The sequence below is a fragment of the Natator depressus genome, chromosome 4, assembly GCF_965152275.1.
Source record: "Natator depressus isolate rNatDep1 chromosome 4, rNatDep2.hap1, whole genome shotgun sequence".
In the NCBI taxonomy this organism is placed as follows: domain Eukaryota; kingdom Metazoa; phylum Chordata; order Testudines; family Cheloniidae; genus Natator; species Natator depressus.
The window spans coordinates 74,015,412-74,037,656 of record NC_134237.1 but is presented as its reverse complement, the minus strand read 5'-3'; the positions used below and the strand labels follow the sequence as shown (position 1 = coordinate 74,037,656).

The 22,245-nt window shown below is 40.9% G+C and overlaps 1 protein-coding gene across 4 annotated transcripts in view; it reads right to left on the bottom strand.

The window, feature by feature from the left end:
* Nucleotides 1–22,245, bottom strand: part of WDR17 (WD repeat domain 17) — a 124,370-nt gene that overhangs the window by 76,537 nt on the left and 25,588 nt on the right. For 2 of the 4 annotated variants that reach the window (XM_074951185.1, XM_074951184.1), the window contains exon 1: nt 13,749–13,935. The exons of the other annotated variants lie outside the window; for them this stretch is intronic. In XM_074951185.1, the coding sequence (XP_074807286.1) occupies nt 13,749–13,814 (66 nt within the window). In that variant the 5' untranslated portion in view covers nt 13,815–13,935. Of the gene's footprint in view, nt 1–13,748; nt 13,936–22,245 lie in introns of those variants that run through there. 4 annotated transcript variants of the gene reach the window in all.

Sequence of the window (22,245 nt, the reverse complement as noted above, 5' to 3'; positions counted from 1 at the left end):
GAATGTAGAAAGAAATCACTTTACTCAACAGATAAAGGAACTAAACCCTGATGTTCAAAGAATCATGCAGACTTACTAAAGGATGCAGAAGAAAAGCCTGAGCATTGTGTCGCACCACACACACAAAACGGCAGTGTCAGTAGCCTGGCAACTGCAGCTCTTTAAGAGGTACCATTTTAATTTTAATCTAACTCTTTTTGCTCTATTTCATGTACTCTGTGTATTTCATTTATTTGCTGTATTTCAAGATTGTACTACACCGTTATTAGCAAAACAGTAGCCTTTTAAGTCCAGTGAAGAGGCATGAATGGCACAGTACAGCATCCTTTATTTATCAGGGTGTATATGTGTGTGCATGTGTGTATGTGTCTATCTAGAGAGAGAGAGACAGACAGACACACACACACACACACACAAATACATAAAGCATGCTGTACTGTGCCAGTCATGCCTCTTTACTGGACTTGAAAAGGCTACTGTTTTGCAAAGATAGATAGATAGATATCATGAGAGAGAGAGAGAGCGAGAGAGTGCACAATTAATACAGTTGCACATCCTCAATCTGCCAGTGATTTTGACCCATGAGGAATCTATATCTTGTTCATACTGATATATACATTATTGTGTAAGTGCATGAATGTGAATATACTATATCTTTATGATACACTTATACAAAGGGATACTGATTATCCAAAGCCCCATTTTCTGAATCTCCTTATAGAATGCATCTCCCCTTCTATTGACTCCCTTGTCACTGACTCCCAATTACACAAACAAATTATTCCCAGCTGTTGGGAAACTTAAAAATACTAAACGAGAATTATTGTGTTGACCATATAGGAAATGTTTGCTTTTAATAATTTACATTTGGCATACATATAGATACTCAAAAATAAACTTCTGAATCCAAACAATTGGCTCTTGGTGCTACAAATATTAATTTTTGGCAGCATGTCAATGACAACATAACAGTTAAAAAATCTAGTTCATACTTCTGATAGAGATATAGGATGATATCTGCTTAAAGACAGGGGGCCTTGATACCCACCTCTGTGAAAAAAGTAATGGGAGAGTAAAACATGCATTGTGAACCACGCAGTTTCAGGTGCATCATCTCTTGCAAGGGAGGAGTCTGTTGACACATAGAAGAGGTACAGGGGTCTGTCTCTTTAGCAACATGGATGTCCTAAAATTACTGGGAAATCCAGGGGTCTCTGACAGGATGACTGATTTAAATCATAATTAAAATCAACAAGCAGGAAATGTTAATTAAAATAATCAATTTTAATCTTGTTTTGCATTTTTTCAGTTATTTTCTTAAATAAAGGTTGATTCTGATTGGTTGGTAACCATTAAAACATGTTGATTTGTAACTACCATATAAACTTTACATTAAATTTTATGCCTTTCTTTTTCTTTTTGTCTAATCAGGGGGATACTTTATAACTATACAAGTTTATTTAAGCAACGCTATAGATTAACTTACATTTATTCAGATTCTGAAATTTTACACTTTTCTTATGTTAGAAAATGATGACTCATGCATTTCTTATTTACCAGATGATAATTTGTTATTTTTGATTCTGTCAATCTCTTTTCTGATGGAAGTTTGTGTTCAGTTAAAAATGCTCAAAAACACAATTTAAAGTTTTTTTTATTAGTTAAATAAAACTACATTAAACATGCTGGATACGCAGGAAAAATGATTATCAAAAAGTTTATTCAAAACATGATTTGCATTTAAACCTAACTGATTTATTAAACAAAGAAATAGAGCTAAGTCAATAAGTGACTTTTGGGTTAATGGGCTGAATCAAAACATTCAAAACAAAAGAACTCAAAATAATTTGTTTCAAAATGGCTGAGAGTAACTGTTCTGCCCCCCCCCGGAAAAAAAGACTTTTTCCCCCCTTAGCTGAAACTGAGTGGAATTTGACCAAAATTTGTGAAATTTGGTGCCCTGAAAAATGCATTTTCTAGCAAATTTACTATTTGCTAAAAAAATTCACCCACCTCTACGAAGGAAGTATTGTCTGTTGTTAGAAAATTGAACTGATTGTTTACGGGGGAGGGATAGCTCAGTGGTTTGAGCATTGGCCTACTAAACCCAGGGTTGCAAGTTCAATCCTTGAGGGGGCCATTTAGGGATCTGGGGCAAAAATTGGGGATTGGCCCCGCTTGGGGGGTCGGACTAGGACTAGATGACCTCCTGAGGTCCCTTCCAACCCTGATATTCTATGATTCTATGGTCACAATATCCTTCAGGATTTTAAAACCAGTAGATGTCATCCTCACACACCCTCACACAGATTGGGAGAGGAAAACAATGTTTCCTGCATTTTCAATTCCTAATCAGTTTCTTAACTTTGAATGAACTAGTCACTGAACTAGCTGAATAAACTGAAATGAAGAAAATATTCTTTCTTCACCTGCAGAAGGGACTGCTGACATCAAAAGCTGGTTGAGCACTTCAACTCCAGTTCCAGATGCTTAGCTTGTGACCTCCACCACTTCAGTGGTTTGACTTACAATGAAACTTGGCAGCAAACATGTATTGCTTAATATTATTTTTATCTAATTTAAATTATTTTAATAGATTATAGTTAGTTTAAGCCTTAACGTAAGTTGTCATAATTTCAAATTAAATTTTAAAATAGGTTTATTATTAAACTGAATCTAAATTTAATAAGTGATTTTTTAAAAATCATTTTATTATTATTTGTATTAGCACAGTGCCTAGGAGCCCCACTGTGCTAGTACATCGGTACAAACACCAAACAAAAGGTTTTATCCATCCTGGTGTCTGGGTAACCATCCAGGCAGCCTTTCCACACACTTCCACTCTCCCCCATCCTCAGTGGGAGTAAGCCTCACATAGGAATAACGGTGCAATTGGTACACTACCCCTCTTCCAAAGGAACTGGAGGATGCAAAGAAAAATTAAGACCCAACTGATCTTCAGATGTTAAATGTACTGGTTCTAGAAGGGATAATGCAGGGTACCAGGGCTCAACACTGAAATATTCAGGACACGTATAATCTGAAAGCCAATAAATGAATTTAATCTCTTAAATCAGTGTTTCCCAAACTTGGGATGCCATTTGTTCAGGGAAACGTTTGTTTACCTGCCACATCAGCAGGTTCGGCTGATCGTGGCTCCCAGTGGCCGCGGTTCGCTCTGCCCGGCCAATGGGGGCTGCGGGAAGCGGCGCGGGCTGAGGGATATACTGCGGACGTGGCAGGTAAATAAATCAGCCCGACCCGCCAGGGGCTTTCCCTGAACAAGCAGCGTCCCAAGTTTGGGAAACACTGTCTTAAATCATAGCATCATAGGACTGGAAGTGACCTCAAGGTGTCATCTAGTCTAGACCCCTGCACTCAAGGCAGGACTAAGTATTACCTAGACCATTCCTGACAGGTGTTTGTCTAAACTGCAGTTAAAAACCTCCAGTGATGGAGATTCCATAACCTTCTTACACAATTTATTCCAGTGTTTAACCACCCTGACAGCTAGGACATTTTTCCTAATGTCCAACCTAAACCGCCCTTGCTGCAATTTAAGCTCATTGCTTCTTGTCCTCAGAGGTTAAGGAGAACAACATATCTCCCTCCTCCTTGTAACAACCTTGTATGTACCTGACAACTGTTATGTCACCCCTCAGTTTTCTCTTCTCCAGACTAAACAAAACCCAGTTTTTCATCTTCCCTCTTGGGTCCTGTTTTCTAGACCTTTAATCATTTTTGTTGCTCTTCTCTGGGCTTGCTCCAATTTGTCCACATTCTTCCTGAAATGTGGTGCCCAGAACTGGACACAATACACCAGTTGAGGACTAATCAGCACGGAGCAGAGCGGAAGAATTACTTCTCGTGTCTTGCTTACAACACTCCTTCTAATACATCCCAGAATGATGTTTGCTTTTTTTGCACCAGTGTTACACTGTTCACTCATATTTAGCTTGTGATCCACTATGACCCCCAGATCCCTTTCCACAGTACTCCTTCCTAAGCAGTCATTTCCCATTTTGTATGTGTGCAACTGATTGTTCCTTCCTAAGTGGAGTACTTTGCATTTGTCCTCATTGAATTTCATCCTATTTACTTCAGACCATTTCTCCTATTTGTCCAGATCATTCTGAATTTCTTCTAGAGTTGAACAGAACAATTAATTGTCTAAGGAAGTCAATATTTTTAATTCTAAAGGAATGGTCCATTTAGGTTGAAGTTTGCATACTTTTCTAAATTCTATACTAAAGTTTGCATTGGCAAACTAAAAACTGCACATGTAAAATATTGACTGATACAGCAGAATCTTTGTGAGCTGCATTTCACTATTCCATATACTTCATAATTCTCACAGACCTTGGGAGACAGGCCAGTCCTCGCTTACAGACAGCCCCCCAACTTGAAGCAAATACTCACCAGCAACTACATACCACACAACAAAAACACCAACCCAGGGACCAAACCCTGCTACAAACCCTGGTGCCAACACTGTCGACACATCTATTCAAGGGACACCATCACAGGACCTAACCACATCAGTCACACCATTCAGGGCTCATTCAACTGCACATCTACCAATGTGATATATGCCATCATGTGCCAGCAATGCCCCCCTGCCATGTACATTGGCCAAACCAGACAGTCTCTAAGCAAAAGAATAAACGGACACAAATCTGACATCAGGAATCATAACATTCAAAAACCAGTAGGAGAACACTTCAATTTCTCTGGTCACTCAATAACAGACCTCAAAGTGGCAATTCCTCAACAACAAAATTCAAAACCAGACTCCAACGTGAAGCTGCAGAACTGGAATTAATTTGCAAACTAGATACCATCAGATTAGGCCTGAATAAAGACTGGGAGTGGTTGGGTCATTACAAAACCTAAACTTAATTTCCCCAATACTAATTTCTCCCTACTGTTACTCACACCTTCTTGTCAACTGTCTGTAATGGGCCACTCTCGTACCACTTCAAAAGTTATTTCTCCTCCCTTGGTATCCTGCTGTTAATTGATTTATCTCGTTAGACTGACCTAACACTTGGTAAAGCAACCCACATCCTTTCATGTATTTATACCTGCTCCTGTATCTTTTATTTCATACATCTGATGAAGTGGGTTCTAGCCCACAAAAGCTTATGCCCAAATTAATTTGTTAGTCTCTAAGGTGCCACAAGGACTCCTCGCTTTTTTTTTTTCATATTAAAATATATCCAGTCTACTAAATTCTCAGCACAGAGCTTAAGAGTAAAGTGCTGTAGTGAGATCTCATTAAGTCTTTACATTTACAGTAGTACATTTTGTAAAATAATGTATCCTATGAAGTATTATAAATTAAAACTAAAATACATTTGTCGGAAAAATGAACAATGTACACCTTATTATGTTGTCTTTGCCTTCATCCCCCACCAACTGTACTTGTTCACTCACTACAGTCACAAAATTCATTAATTTGCTATGGGCTTCTGAATACTAAAGGGAACTTGTGAGATTCTAAATGTAATTGCAAAGCATGGAGATTATTTAAAATACTTACGGAGATGCAGTTGAGTCAAGCTTTTAGTTATAAGACTGATTGTAAATACTTCCTCCTGACATTTAACATTTCATATCATATTAGAGTTTGTTTTAATTTTTGACCCCAAACTTCCCTGAAAAGAGAGTTTTGAAGCTATGGTGTTTCAAAAATTTCCATAAAGTTCAGTTTGAAATAGAGGCAAAGCATTAAGGAACCATTTTTTAAAGTAGGGTAAAGGACGAAAATAAGTCAGATAAGAGGACCTATCTATCTAGTGTGCTCAACAGAAAATAAAACAGTTGCTTCATAATGTAAACCTCACAGAAAATAAAACACAAAACTTACATAGCACTCACTTTCAAGTGATTATGCCTGGCTCTACTGAGAAGGAGGAAGACAGCACAAGGAGCTCTCTCACTCTCTCTCTCTCACACACACACACTTTCCTCTTGTTCACACATGCAGGGGTTAAGTACATATGCAGTCCTTGTGCTCTGTGTATAAGTACCACTCCACACTCGCCAACCCCACAGTATTGGGTACAGCACACCACAAACTGAAATGAACTGATGAGAGAGGGAGTACACAATGAACATTATCACAGGGTGAAAGAGATGTTGCTCCAGCATGCATGCCTCTGGATGTATTCTCTAGCTGATCCCTCTGGGATCTGGCCAATAGGATCAAAGGAAGGCAACTTAATGTGACTTCACCAGCATTCCCACCAAATCCTGTACGCAAATTGACAGAACCTATATTAGATGGGGTTCTGAGACTGCTCATAGATCTAACATTAATATGAATCAATGTCCTTTGCCCACCACCATCTCTGCCAGCTGTTAAAGGAACTGGAAACAGGAGGAGTTCTCACTTAACCAACCAAGGAGAATGGGGAGTTGTGGGGAAGCCTACTTAAAAAGAATCAGACAGAAGAGAAGGGTGGTGTTTTTAGCAAAGTAGAACGAGCTCCCCAGCTGCTCTACCTTACTTTAATCCTCTCTATATCATAAATTGTTGTGGAAGCCAACCATGAAAGGTCAGAATATTGGCAGAGAACAGTTATCTGATGCTTATTAGTTAACAACTCTTTGGTAACCTCAGCTCAGAAGGGAAGGTTAGAAACATAGCAATAGATGGCAAAAATCAGCTACAGCAAATGATGGCTTCTTAAGATTATTTTGTGTTCCCGAGTAGGTGGTAGGCTCCCCCTTTAAAGTAGACATTAATGATAACTATCGCATTAGGCACACACCAATCAAAAGGGGCAAAAGTTCTGCTTTGCATATGGCGGAAAACAAATCTCATGAATTTCCAGTTCTGGATATGGACCATCAAATTTCTAGCCCTTGTGGTAGTGAAAATGACCTTCTGAATATGAATTGATCCAATGCAGTCTGACTGAAACTGAAAACCCACTGCCTTGAACAACACTCAAAGCCTTGCAAAGCTTTTCTGGACCACTAATATGCTTTTCATTTATTATGACAGTCACAATAAAGGGAAATTACATACACTTGGTACTCGTGCTGCTCTAAAATAAGTGTTAAATGACCCATAATTCTCAATAGGATTTCAGTTCTGTAACCTAATGATGACAGTTAAAATGTTAAATATAGTTAAACTACTTTATTGCTGACCATTTTAGTAGAACTAGCCAGCTAATGTACTTATCCAGTGTGGATCAGTATCACTGAACACAGATAGGAAAAACTTCTTAGGTCTGCTGTGTACAATCCATGGTCCCCAAACTGCCCATAACTTTCTCATACCTTGAAGAAGCAGGGAACCATTGAGAATGTGCAAAGGAAAGAGTAGAGAGTTCTTGCTTGTGTTAGATAGGAATTTTAGCTTAATTCTGCTAATCAACAGTCTTCTGAAGGATCAGAAGCCTTTGCTTGCAACTACAAGCTTTTATACAGACAGCTTCAGTGGAATGACATTTCCTAATTTCCAACTTGCCAACAAAAGCTCAAAAATCAAAGTGTGAGTGTTTGCCATCCCTATGCCAATTGGAGCAAGAAGCTTCAAAATTCAAAGCTTTTTCAAAGGAACAAAAGGTGTTCAAATATGTTTGCAGACCCATTTTAAGCAGAACCAAATAATAAAATAATACACACACACACACACACACACACACACAGGCTAAATTCAGCTAGAATTTATTGAGTTACGGTGTTTCAATGCAACTTTAATAATGGGAATTTACTAAATTTCTATAAATGTCTATTGGATGCTAAGTAACCATCTAAGTAAAAGGGATGGATAATATTTGTATAATATTTGTTGAAAGCATTTTTCTTAAGAAACTGAACAATAAAAGTATCACATTTACCCTGCAGAATAAGACTTGCCTTTCAGAATGCATGTGACTGCCTCAAAGATAAAAACAGACTTGAAGAGATAGGTGTGCCAGTATCATTTTCCCACTGATATTTTGCAGACTTCTACATATATTTGTCAACTGCTGCATACAATTATAGCATGCTAGACATAAATATGAAATTGTGTGCATTTACAACAGATTAAAATATGAAAACCTATGTCTGATCCTCAAGCTCCTGGCAAGCTGATACTGCATTATTGGAAAGGTTGTGCACCTCTAGCTACACTTGATTTGGCAGTACTTCACCAGTGGGGATGAGAGCCTGATTGTATTTCCTGTCCAATAACACTGGCTTCTGTGATACTATCGATTTCAGAAGGAGAGCCACGTAGCGCAGAAGTTCCACTTTGGAAAAAAGTGCAAACCCCCTTGTGACTTCCTGGGAATCATCAACACAGGACAAATGAAAGAGAGAGGTAAAAATAAACCACAAGAACACTATGCCACCTTATAAATCAGATACTCCAGCTTCGAACTTCTTCCACTCCCCTGTCCCTAACATGAACTCTTTTACAAAATCACTTAGATATTTTTAATGTTAGTCAAAATTACCTCCTCAAGAGATAGGAATGCCAGATGGTTGCCCATGCAACTTTAATTTGGCATCTTAGCACATATGTTTACAGTATGGTCTTTGAGTAGATGATCACTTACTATTTTTTCCACCAGACTTACCTGCCAAAATTTTGAGTCCCCGCTGTGAAGCAGAGAAGAGTTAGAGCGTCTCAATGAAATGGTTATAAGAATTTTATAACATGGGCAGACCATGTATTTTTTTCCTATCCTCCTCAGAAATGTCTGAAACATTAAAAAAAAAGATACCTGCATGGAAAATTTCAGCCCAAACAGTTAAAGTTTGGCAAAGTTATGAGCTACTGAAAAAAGGGTCTTACAACAAAAGTATTGAATGACCTTAACTATAGGCAAACAGGGCTGGCCTTACCATGAGGTGAACTGAGGCAGTCGCCTCAGGTGCCAGACTGGGGGTGGGGGGCACACCACTAGCACCCAGAGTGTAAAAAATTGTGTCTGCTGCTGGTGCATATGTATTCTCTCTGCTCTGGATGCACAGAGATGGTGAAGTGCTGTGCTGGAGGAAGGAGGGCACAAGAGACATAATAGGCAGGCAGGAGAAAAAGTGAGAGGGAATAACAGAAAGCAGCAGGAGCTGCAGGGAGAGAGAGGAGGAGGAGCCTCTTATGTACCTCTCTAGCACCCCCAGGAGCCTGGATTGATTTACACCAGCTTCTCAGGGAGCTTCTTGTTTCCTGCTGCTTCCCTGAACCCACTTGAGGAGAACAGGCAGTCAACTGAAGCAGTAGGAGCCACTTAGGCCCTTAAGATGCTGATATCTTCCCACACTCAGGCCCTGCTACCAGCCTGCTTATTTGTCCCCTTCAACTGAGTGTTGAGAGCCACTATAGCTGGCACAGAACAGCAGTCATGAGTGAAAGAAGAAAATGCAAAGGAAGCTTTTCTATCTAAGCAGGAAGGAGCTCTCCTGAGATACACAGACACAAATGTTCACGGTGAGCCTTCCGGCTCCAGTGAAGATGTGAGTGTTGAGGAGATGCCTGATCTTCCAGTTAGTCAGAGTGCAGGTGACCTGGCAGCTACTGCAGCATCCATATCTCCATCTCAAATGGATGTAACCATACACATTCCTGAAGAAAAGTGTAGATCAGAGAAGAGTGTGGTGGAGGCGCAAAAAACAGCAGCTGCTGAGTTTACTTCCTTAAGTCTAGATGATCCAGGACTGTGGACCCACTTGAGCAGTAGCCTGAGGGACTTCCTTGTAATGCATGGGCCACACCAAGTGAAAAACTTCATGTTCCCCAAAGACAATGCAAATAGAAGTTTCCATCCAACACATTACTGGCGTGAAATCCCCAAGGGTGACAAAGTGGAGAGGCCATGACTTACGTACTCAAAAACCCAGAATGCTGCATACTGTTTTTGTTGCAAATTCTTCCAGTCTAATATTCCAGCCACATTGGGTTCTACAGGAACAAAGGACTGGAAAAATCTGGCTAGAAATCTGGCATGCCGTGAGAAGGCAGCAAATCACCAGAGAGCATTCCATAGGTGGAAAGAGCTTGAGATGAGACTAAGGTTAAAGGCCACCATAGATGATCAGCATCAAGAGAAGATTGCATCAGAGTCTCTTTACTGGCAAAATGTTCGGAAAAGGCTCATTGCCATTGTGAGAATGCTTGCTACCCAAAACCTAGCACTGCGTGGCACTTCAGATCAGCTGTATGTGCCAAACAATGGAAGCTTCCTTGAAATTGTGGAGCTGATGCCTGAGTTTGATGATGTACTCCAGGAGCATCTAAGAAGAGTCACCACCCAAGAAATGTACAAACACCACTACCTTGGAAAAACAATTCAAAATGAGATCATATAGTTACTGGCAACAAAAGTCAAACACAAGATTGTGGCAGATCTGAAGTCAGCAAGATATTACTCTGTTATTCTGGACTGCACACCTGACATCAGCCATATGGAACAAATGACTTTAATGGTGCATTTTGAAACAACAACAGAACATAGTGAAAATGTCCCTGCAATGGTGACTGTCAGAGAGCACTTTCTAGAATTTATTGACATTGATGATACTACAGGAGCTGGTATGAGAAATGTGCTTCTTAAAACGCTGGAAGATACAGGAATTCCGAAAGGTCAGGACATGAGAGGTCAGGGCTACGATAATGGTGCCAACATGAGAGGAAAGAACAGAGGAGTGCAGACACAGATCAGAGAGTTAAACCCTCAAGCTTTTTTTGTCCCATGCAGTTCTCATTAATTGAACTTGGTAGTCAGTGATGCAGCATCAGCTTCTACTGAGGCTGCTGTATTTTTAAAATGTAATTCAAAGCATCTGTGTATTTTTCTCTGCATCAACTCATCGATGGCAAATTTTGAAGCAACATCTGGGAACATCCTCTCTGGACACTGAAACCACTGAGTGCCACACGACGGGAAAGTCAAGTGGAGGCGATAAAGCCTATCAAACACCAAATTGGGAAAATAGATGATGCCATAGTTGCCATTATGGAGGATAATGCTATGACAGGAACTGTTCATGGGAGAACAGTGGCAGAGGGAAATGGAATTACCAGAAACATACATAACTTCACATTTCTGTGTGGCTTAGTGTTGTGGCATGACATACTGTTTGAAATAAATGTTGTAAACAAGAGACTCCAAGGTGTTGACCTTGATATATCTGGAGCAATGGAACAACTGGACAAAGCAAAGTCATAGCTACAGTCTTACTGGTCAGATGAGGGAGTTCAAAACGTTCTGAAGAGTGCACAGAAGTTGGCAGAGGAACTTCACACTGAAGCTATTTTCCCACCCATTCAAGAATACAAGAGTCACCGAAGAAGGAGACATTTTGATTACGAGGCACGGGACAATCCCATAAGAGACGCCAAACAACAATTCAAAATTGAATTATTTAACCAGGTGCTAGGTTGTGCAATACAGTCAGTTGAAGAACGTTTCATGCAGCTCAAGGAACACAGCAGGGTATTTGGGTTGTTGTATGATATTCCAAAACTCCTCACTATACCCGAAGAAGACCTACACCAGCAACGCAGGGCACTAGAGACAGTGTTGACACATGATGAGATGCACGATATTGATGCGAGTGATTTAGGTGATGAACTGAAAGCCCTTTCAAGATACATTTCAGCAGGATCAACTCCAAAGACTGTTCTGGAATATATGTGCACAAATAAGATGACCACCCTCTTTCCAAATGCTTTTGTTGCTTTGCGCATACTTCTAACACTTCCTGTAACAGTTGCCAGTGGAGAACGCAGCTTCTCCAAGCTGAAGTTAATAAATCTGTGCTCCACAATGACACAAGAAAGGCTGGTCGGCCTTGCAACCATCTCAATAGAGCATGAGCTGGCCCAGACTGTGGACCTTCAGGAAGCAGTTCAAATCTTTGCAATCAAGAAGGCATGGAAAGCACCACTTTGATTATTCAAACAGATAAAAATGCCAGTGTTTACTATGCAGACAAGAAAAGTTAACTTTCAAACTCCTGAACAGCAAATGTAAGTGTTACTTAAAAATGTTGAACAAGGCATTTTAAGTTGTTAGTTCTGCTTTATTGGGGTAGGTAGCAGAGCAGTACCATGAGAGGAGTAGAACAGGAAGAAGGCAGAATTGAGACCTTTCAAAGTTTTGGCCCAAGCGAGGGGGCATAGGAGCATCATTTGAGCTCCCCACCTCAGGTGCCAAAATGTTGTGGGCCGGCCCTGTAGGCAACTCTAACAGTGCTATCTATAATTATTATATCTTCTCAGCCCTAGAGCACAAAATTTTATTCTTTTCCTTCTTCAAATTCTTTCTTCTAGAACTACAATAAAATGAAAAGCCAAATGTTAATACCAGTGCTTCTGAGCGGTCATTATACACGCTAATATTCCTAACAGCACACAGCCAGACATGTTGGATCATACAAGTAGTTATGTCAACTTGAGTCAACACGTAGCACAGGTTTCAAACTAACACCTTTTTAGAGCTGGCTGGTCACATGGTACTAGGATTAATAGTTTTCAGATGTTAAATGCAATTAAAGAGATAGCTAAATATATTAAATACTTTCTATTGCCATTCTAACAATTTCTATAGCCAGCACAGTCACAGTAGATGATAAAAAAGAGAGGTAGGTACTCCACAAGATTATCAAGGTGTGTCCCATACTATGAAAATATTTGAGAACCCTGATGTAGGGAATCTGTTTTCGTCTCCCAGGAGACAGTTACCAGCCACACCATAGCATAGCCTCCTTCCTGCTGTCTGCTTGCCGTTAGAGCATTACTGGTCTGAGATATGGCTACCACTAATCTCACAACTGCTTACCTCATGAGTGGCTGCTTGAGAATGAGGCTGTATCAAAAGCAACTATGTGATGAAAAAGATACAATAGATGAGAATGAGAAAACATTAAAATCTTCTAGCTCTATATTGCAGCAGCGAGCACATAATTCGCACTTAACAAATCACACATATAGTTTACTAATAAAGATCTACTGAAAAACAGAGAAGCCAGCAACTCCTGCTGCAACATGATGTAATGACTGAGAAATATACCATTAAAAGAAGAATATGAAAAAGACACCAAGTAATTACATTAAAAGAGGCCATAACATACAGAAAGGTATGTGCCTTTCATTATTTTCCTATCTTAAACCTATGAAAAACAGAAATAGATCAAGCTTGCCCGAAGCATATGGTTATCAAAACACATTTAAACATTTTTTCCAGGACATCTTGCAAAGGCTGCCATAGCAACCACTCTTCTTATTTTGAAATAATGTCACTCGCTCCATAAAATCCTATACAAATGTCCAGAGTACAACATGGAGATGACCCTAGGTAAAGTTCTATGCTCTATTTCTTAAATATTGTCTTATTCAGATTTTCCCCCACTCTTCTGTTCTCTGCTGTAGTTAGTTCATTAGAACCCTAAGTATTACATTCATTCCTTCTAATAGACTAAAATGGAACATTTAATTTAATCTTTCAACATTTACTACATATTAAAGTATGCAACCAAAAAATAAAAATGCAGCTATCTGCCAACTGAAGTTCCAAGACTGAAAAATTTTATTCACATTACATTATACTGAAATCTTCAAAATATGACATTATATACTTATGCCAGGATTAAGACCATATAAATAAATATTAATGATCCATTCTCAGTACTGCAGTACAAATAATGCTAATGGTACATGTAACACAGAGAAACAGCAGTGCAATGAAGAAAAATGTAAGGCAGTAAAATAGAAAATGGTAATTTTAACAAAGAATTCTTACTCTTTGGTGTCCTTCATACCAATCATCTTCATCAAACCAGTGAGAAATATAAGTCATCCAAGCCATGATACAAAATATGTTTGAAATTTAAAACAATCATAAGACTATATCTCAGCGTCTGAACACATGTAAGGACAACGTGGGTTCTGTGCTAAAATTTACCCAAACTAAACCAAGCTACACAGAGATCAGTTCTGAGCTTAGTGAAATGATTCCCTTACAATAATAAGCTGTAAATTCATGAATATGTGAAAGACTTTTAATGAGAATACAAATACGATCCATTTAAGAAATTCTAAATGTGAAAATTGAAAACAACGAATAAACAAAATCATTACTATATCATATATTTCAGTATTTTAAGATTAAAGCTGATTAATGTTTCAAGCTGGGTTATAAAACACTGCTGAGCTGTGAAAAACAACCGAGCTAGACTGTTAAGTGGTTCTTATTTATTTTCCAAAACATATTTTCTGTTTTCAGTTTTAGACTATAAAATTGGTCTGTAAGAGGTAGTTTCCAGAACACAAAACCGAAGTGTTAAAATGTAAAGTAACTTTAGCTTTATGGGGCTAGATAAATTAGGCAATATCAATTTCAATATCTGTGCTTTGGTTGTGTTGAGAGTGGTTTACAGTGGTACAAATACTACTACATAGAAATGGTCGCAACTCCAACATATAGGTTGCCTAGCAACTTCTAGCAGAAAAAGAAATCTGTTTTTGAAGAGCTCTAAAATATCCATTGTTTGCCACAGAGATCTCTAGGGCTCTGCCACAGCCATCCGCGCTGATGAGGAGCTCAAAGTACAGTCATCACCATAACTTTACAGGTAAGTGCAGTGTTTGTTTTCTCCCTCTCGCTCTCCTCCCCCTTGGTATCAAACAGATTTAAAGAGATAGTTCCACCTATGTGCTACCCACTCCTTTGACTTATCTACTGGGCCATGAGGTGCAACACTCAGTTCCATATTCTCCCCACCACGTCACAGGAGTATGAAGTGCTGTTAACAAAGAGGGAGAAGGAGAAAGGAAGAAATGCCCCCTTCCATCTACACCACAATCCATTACTTCAACACCACCCTATGTCAGCTGCACTTATTTAGGGACTATCATGCAAATTTTTCCGGGGACTACAGCAAAGCACAGAACAATACTGTCAGACCCTAAAAATCTGGAAAACTGGAATATCGGCATCTTCAAAGATGTGGGACCCAATTATCCTGCACGCTCCCAAATAACACTGGGTTAAGGAAACTTTCCTCCAAACCACCACACTGGGATAAATCCAAAAGCTGGACACCTGAAGCCAACTGTTCAATCACTAAAATCATTAAAGAGAGGAGGAAAACAAAAACAACAATCTGAAAATACTGCTGCTGAATGCACAATTGGCCATCAACAAAACCAGCATCATTCATAATCTCTTGGATGAAACACCAGCGCTTCCTTGCATCACTGGTACATAGTTTAATGCCAATCTCCAACCCTACCCTAGTACAGACGGTCCCCACAGGATACTCTATATATATATCAAGCCAAGACAGCCCCGAGAACGTACCTGGGGAACTTTTAAAGAAGTCACACACCCTGGCTTACTAGTTTCACCTCAGTTCACAATTCCCCATGACACACTTGATTTAGTTATGTTTACAGTACAAACAAGTAAAAGTTTCTTAAAGTACAGAGATTCAAGTGACAGGAAGTAAAAGTATTGGAAACAAATGGTTACATATAAAATGAAACCATAAGATGCATTCTAGAACCTAGACTTATTTAACTACACACTTGCACATCTTAAAAAGCAATGCTCACCCAAAGTCCTTTCAGCATTTTCAGCCAGACTTGGCTGTGATCTTTTCATGAGACACTCTCAGCTTGCCTCCTTGGTGAAAGATCCAGGTTGTCTGTTTGCATCTCCATTGTGCTCATTCATAACCAGGGCACTCCCCCACATACTGGTTGTTTTTTTCTGTATACTCCTTTCTTATAGATTTTGCAATTGGCAGCTGGCTCAGTATGTGAACAGGCATAGATTGTGAGGCACACAATACACAATGACCACACATGGAGATAAGTGTCTGCTAGCCCCTACCTGAAAGGAACCTGTCCAAGACATGTCATCTCCTGGTTACCTGCCTTAAGAGCATAATTTTTAGTATAGACACAGCTCCTTAAATATTATCTGTACATATTTCACAATGATTATGATGACCAGTGGGTTACTGGCTCTCAGTAGAGGCTTCACGTACCATATTTTAGTGAATTATTATGCATATATCTGACCCATGGGATCCCTGTAAAACCCTGTGCACCCTCTGTGCCCTCTGCTAGTTGGCAAGAGGAGGTCCCTGAGTCACAGTATCCATAAGATACATGATGAAAAGGACAAGAAAAACATAGGCCTTCTAGTGGTGTACAGACCTCCCAGTCGAAACCCTGTCAAGTTGTTGGAAGGAATTGACAGAGCTACTGCCCAGCATAGTACTGGATTTGACCAGATTCCTTGTCGTGGGTGGCTTCAACCTCCACATTCACCATGTAAATGAGGCAATGGTACTTGATCTCATGGCCTACACAGAAACCATGGGATTCTCTGGCCATCTGTGCACATACGTATGCAGTTGGATATATGTTGGACCCTATCTTCAGCTTAGGAGTGGATACTAGAGATGTCACCAATACATCACTCTCTTGATCTGACCACTCCCTTGTGCAGATGAAGATCAGAGTCCTCCCTCTTTCCCAGCAGGGTAGCGAATAACCAATGCTAATCCACTCCCAAAGATTCCTGAATCCTCTAGATTTTCAACTCACTCCAGAAGAACAAGCCACATAAATAAAGTGCCAAGGTCACAACAGTGAGACCCGTTTTATTCAACAATCCTCTTGCAATGTAAAACAAAAACAAAACAAAAACCCTACCCCAAGCAGATTATTACCCAAAAAGGTAGAAGCGAGAAAGACTCCAGGAAGTCCACTTCACTACTGCTATTGATTTTATGTGGAAGGCACTCATATACTACAGTGATGGGCAACAGTATAAAGCTATTAGATGGGTAATTAACAGATACCTTTGGCAGGGGATCATCAGGGAGGTGCCTTTTCTTGTTCCCATAGAAATCCACTCAGATTTGGCTAAATTATAATTGTTAAACATTTCAGTTTGTATTTGCTCCGTTAACCCTGCTGAAGGGTTACCTCTAACATCCCTGAATGTTCTATTGTCACTGAGCATGCTTCCCAACATGCCACTTCGGGATCCTGGGTCCAGAACTGAACCTTCGGACAGGATGCAGAGATAATGAATCCCCATCCTTTTACTACTATTTAAAACACCTTATGGTTTAGGAGAAAGGTGCACTGAGCTGCAAATCAGAATTAATCCAAGTGTCATGTCTTATACCAACTGATGTTAATAATTTTGTGCCTTTCATGATCCTTATTATTGAACAATGCCTGTCATATTGAATGCACACATGAGGGCTGAATTAGAATTGTATGGGCAACCTTAATTCTACAATTTCTTAACTTTTGAGTGCTGGATTTTGCAACCTTAATAACATTCTTTTAATATAGTCTTTCTATATGCAATTTGAACTATGCCGTATATTTTTCAAGATGATCAATTTAGACTATCCAGTGGACGTGTGTGCTGAAGGGACTGCAAAGTTGGAGATTGTTCTGAAGTGACAGTTCTAGAGATGTATCTGATGTAGTTGTATTAAAGTTTTTCAACCATTTAAGTTTAGCAACATTTATTTGACAAGGAGAGCTGCCATTTTCCTCTCATAAATGAGAGACAGTTTTTAGATTCCCTTTTTTAGCTTCTAAGAATATACAAGATTCATAAGTCAGCCACTAAGTGTGGAGTCCACAACTGATTATTATATCATTCTGTTACCTTTTTATCATTTTCTTTCCTTTCATCTGTTAGATAGAGGAGTAAGGAGTGACTTCTAGTTGAAAGATAATACTGGATCTCCTCTCTGGTCTCAAAAAATATTTGAAAACAAAACCTGATAACCCCCCACCCCCTTTCCCCAAAACAGGACTGGTTTCCAGGTTAGTCACAAGCTTGAAACATAATGCAGATTGCACAAAAAGTTCCCTTACTAAGAAACACAGAAACCAAAATCTGTTGAAACTCCTGGATTAATTTGGTTTCTATGTGAACCAAGACAAAACTCAATAATCAGGAGTGAATTTTGCTTCACGTTTTAGGAGCAATACAAACCGGACACTCCAAACAAAACTCTAGATGTATGAACACAAAGATGCTCATTCACACTAACTTTTGCAAACCAAAACCAATTGGGTTGAATACAAATCTACTTGGAGCCAGATGTGATTAAGACACATTTGTACTGATTCCAAAAATTCTTGAGGGGGTATGTAACTAATATCAGATTCCAGGATGCTACAGAACTATTTCCTAGACTCATTTAGTCACACAGAGCAGGCTGGTTCTTTTTGGATATGTCTACACTACAATTAAACACCCAGGGTTGGCCCATACCAGCTGACTTGGGCTCAAGGGGCTCAGGCTAACGCACAGTTTAACTGCTGTGCAGACATTCAGGTTTGGGCTGGAGCCCAGGCTCTGGGACCGCAGAAGTGGGGAGGGTTCCTGAGCTTAGGCTCCAGCCTGAGCCTGAACATCTACACTCCAATTAAACAGGCCTTTATCTGACTTAGGGCATGGCTACACTTGCAGATGTAGAGCGCTTTGAGTTAAACCCGCATTGGGAGAGCGCAATAGGAAAAGCGCTGCAGTCTGTCCACACTGACAGCTGCAAGCGCACTGGAGTGGCCACATTTGCGGCACTTGCAGCGGCATTGGGAGCGGTGCATTATGGGCAGCTATCCCACAGAGCACCTCTTCCCATTCTGGTGCTGTGGCTTGTGGGAAGAGGGTAGGGGGTGCCAGGCATTCTGGGTCCTGTCCCAACACCCCGTGATGCATCGGTTTACATCCCAACAATCCCTGTGTTTCCGTCCACATTTGGCGCCGTCTTTCAACGTTTTTTGTACTGCGTGCTCTGTCTTCCCTTTCGGTCTGCGGGAATAGAGCCCGAACAGCTGAGGAGTATGCTGACGAGTCTCGCCAGCATGTCACATTTGGCAGTCCAGTTATTCCTTATGATCCAAAGTGACAGTGCGGGCTCCGACGATATCGACTCGAGTAACGCATATGACACGAGTTTGCTTGTGGCATTCACAGACATGCTCACCACCACGGAACGCCGCTTTCAGGCTAGGGAAACAAGCACTGAGTGGTGGGATCACATCATCATGCAAGTCTGGGATAATGAGCAGTGGCTGCAGAACTTTCGGGTGAGAAAAGCCACTTTCATGGGACTGTGTGATGAGCTCGTCCCCACCCTGCGGTGCAAGGACACAAGATTGACAGCTGCCCTGATGGCAGAGAAGCAGGTGGCTATTGCAATCTGGAAACTCCAGATAGCTACCGATCGGTCACTAACCAGTTTGGAGTGGGAAAGTCGACCATTGGAATCATGTTGATGCAAGTTTGCAGGGCCATTAATTGCATCCTGCTCACAAGAACCGTGACTCTGGGTAATGTGCATGATATTGTGGATGGCTTTGCACACATGGGTTTCCCTAACTGCAGAGGGGCGACAGATGGCACGCATATTCCAATTCTGGCACCAGCCCACCTAGCCTCCGAGTACGTTAGTCAGAAGGGGCATTTCTCTTTAGTTCTCCAGGTGCTTGTGGATCACCATGGTCGTTTCATTGACATTAACGCAGGCTGGCCCGGAAAGGTGCATGACACAGGCATCTTTTGGAACACTGGGCTGTTCAAGAAGCTGCAAGCTGGGACTTTTTTCCCAGACCAGAAGATCACCATAGGGGAAGTCAAAATGCCCATTGTGATCCTTGGAGACCAAGCTTACCCTTTAATGCCATGGCTCATGAAATCCTATACAGGGAGCCTTGACAGCAGCAAGGAGCAGTCCTTTTACTTAGGGAGGTGGTAGAATCTCCTTCCTTAGTGGTTTTCAAGGTCAGGCTTGACAAAGCCCTGGCTGGGATGATTTAGTTGGGGATGGGTCCTGCTTTGAGCAGGGGGTTGGACTAGATGACCTCCCTTCCAACCCTGATATTCTATGATGAGCCGGTGCAGAATGACTGTGGAGTGTGCTTTTGGCCATTTAAAGGGCTGCTGGCGCTCTCTGTATGGGAAGCTGGACCTGGCCGATGACAGCATCCCCCCAGTTATATCTGCATGCTGTACCCTCCATAACATTTGTGAAGGGAAGGGTGAACGATTCACTCAGGCATGGAACTTGGAGGTTCAACACCTGGAGGCTGAATTTGAACATCCAGAGAGCAGGACTATTAGAGGGGCCCAGTGTGGGGCTGTAAGGATTAGGGATGCCTTGAGGGAGCAATTTGAGGCTGAAAGCCACCAGTAACGTCTGGTGCCCTGCAAGGGAGTGAAGTGCAGTGGTTCCAATGTTAGTAGGAATCTGTGTTTGCTATGCTGACTGGCAGTACCTGTTTCTTTCTTGGGCTAAGGCATCTTTTACTTTATGCAATAATAAAGAATGTTTTCAAAGCCAAAAAAATCCATTTATTGAAAAGAAAATTCATTTATTGAAAAGAAACACAACTGCTTGGGAAACAGAAAGGGCAAGGAGGTGGGGTGGGGAACGGTAAAATCACAGATTTGCGTATGTCCTGTTATCATACTCAGCCTTCCTGTCTGGAGTGCTGTGCAATGAGTGCTGCACTTCAGGGTGGCTATACTGCTTGGTGATGGGGGTTGAGTGCAGTGGGTAAGGGTCATAGTTTTCAGGGCTGGTTAGTGAAGCTACAGGTGTTGGAGGCAGCTGGTGGCGATAAGAACCCGGATGTTGGGGAAAAGTGGGTTGGAGGTGACATGGGTGTAGGAGCAGGATTTTATAATTGTATTATAAGAATAGAGGTACTAATGTATGTCTTGATTTCATTTTATCAGCCACCCTTTTTGAATAGCAGAAAGGAATGACCCTCTGGGACATTGGTAGGAATGCATCTGACGGACTGCCAGTGTCTTTACTGATGTTAAGGCAGGGACAGACCAGAACAATCCTTATGACTGATTATGGTCACCCTTTTGTTTTAGGATAAGCTATGTCTACTATGGTTTCCTATATGTATTACAAATTAGGCACTCTAGTTAAATATACATTTCTTTGTTTTAAGGTTTAGTAAGTAAAAGATAGGATCTTGTATTGTGTCTATGTTAAGGAGATTCAAAATAAACGGACACTCTTTGTATTCTCAAAGGTCTCTGTAAAAAGATTGTGTGAATGAGGAATGCATGCATCAGGAAAAGATAAGGTGTGAAAGCAATTGTTATAACCAGATGGTCAAAGAAAAAGGAGTAAAGAGACTTAATGACACCAGAAAATCATCAAAGCGCATCCATAATGAAGGAAAGGCAAATTGACGACCCTGAAGTGAAGGCTGGCACCCCTAAAGACAGGACAATTGATTAAATCGGAACCAGGACAGGATAACCCTCTCGGAGGTGTTTTGGAATGTTTACATCAAAAAATACACTAATTAAGGAGTAACCTGTCACAAACTGACACAGCAAAATCCATAGACTTCAACACAGAAAAAGAACTATAAGAACAGGGTGCTTTGCCATGGGATTTTGGGTTCGTCTTGCCACTACTCCAAAAGCATCGGATCGCGCCCGACAAAGCCCGGCTCCCCTCTGCGCCCAATCTGGCTGGCCACACTCCAGACTGGTAACTATAAAAACATCAACTGGCAGGACTGTGTGCATGATGTGTATATGCGTGTGTGACTGAAAAGCGTATGCTGTTGTATTTTCAATAAATATGGCGTATTTGCCTTCTCTCTTATAAAAGATCCTGTGTGCTTTGTATAGCATAACATGGGGGCACAAGGGAAAGAGTTTTGGGACAAGGGCTGCCGGGGTCGGGGGGCACGGTAGTGCTCCACCTGCATGGCTACGAGTGCCTGGACAGAGTCTGCTTGGCTCTCCATTATGCTTATCAGCCGATCCATGCTTTGCTGCCGGAGCATCGCACTTTTGTGCCAGCGCTCCTCATTCTGCAAGCGGATCCTCCTTTCACTGTCCCGCCACTCCTGCACTTTTTGATTTTCGGTACTTGAATGCTGCATTACTTCATGCAACATGTCTTCCTTGCTCCTGTGTGGCCTCTTTTTGATTCTTTGGAGTCTTTCGGCTGGTGATAACACAGAGAGCTGAGATCTCAAGGTTGCATCTGTAAAGGCAAAATGCAACACTTAACAGAGGCAGCATTGTTCACACCAGACAGAGAAATGATTCCCCAGTACTTAAGGGCAAGCATAGTCTACACAATAGCATAATTTGCCCGTCCCAAAGCGAGCGCACATAACCCACCGGAGCCCCAAAATGGTGAGTAAGCACAGGGTCAAGCGTGACTGATTGTTTCATGGCTGTACTGTCTTCTGGGTTTCTGTGCCTT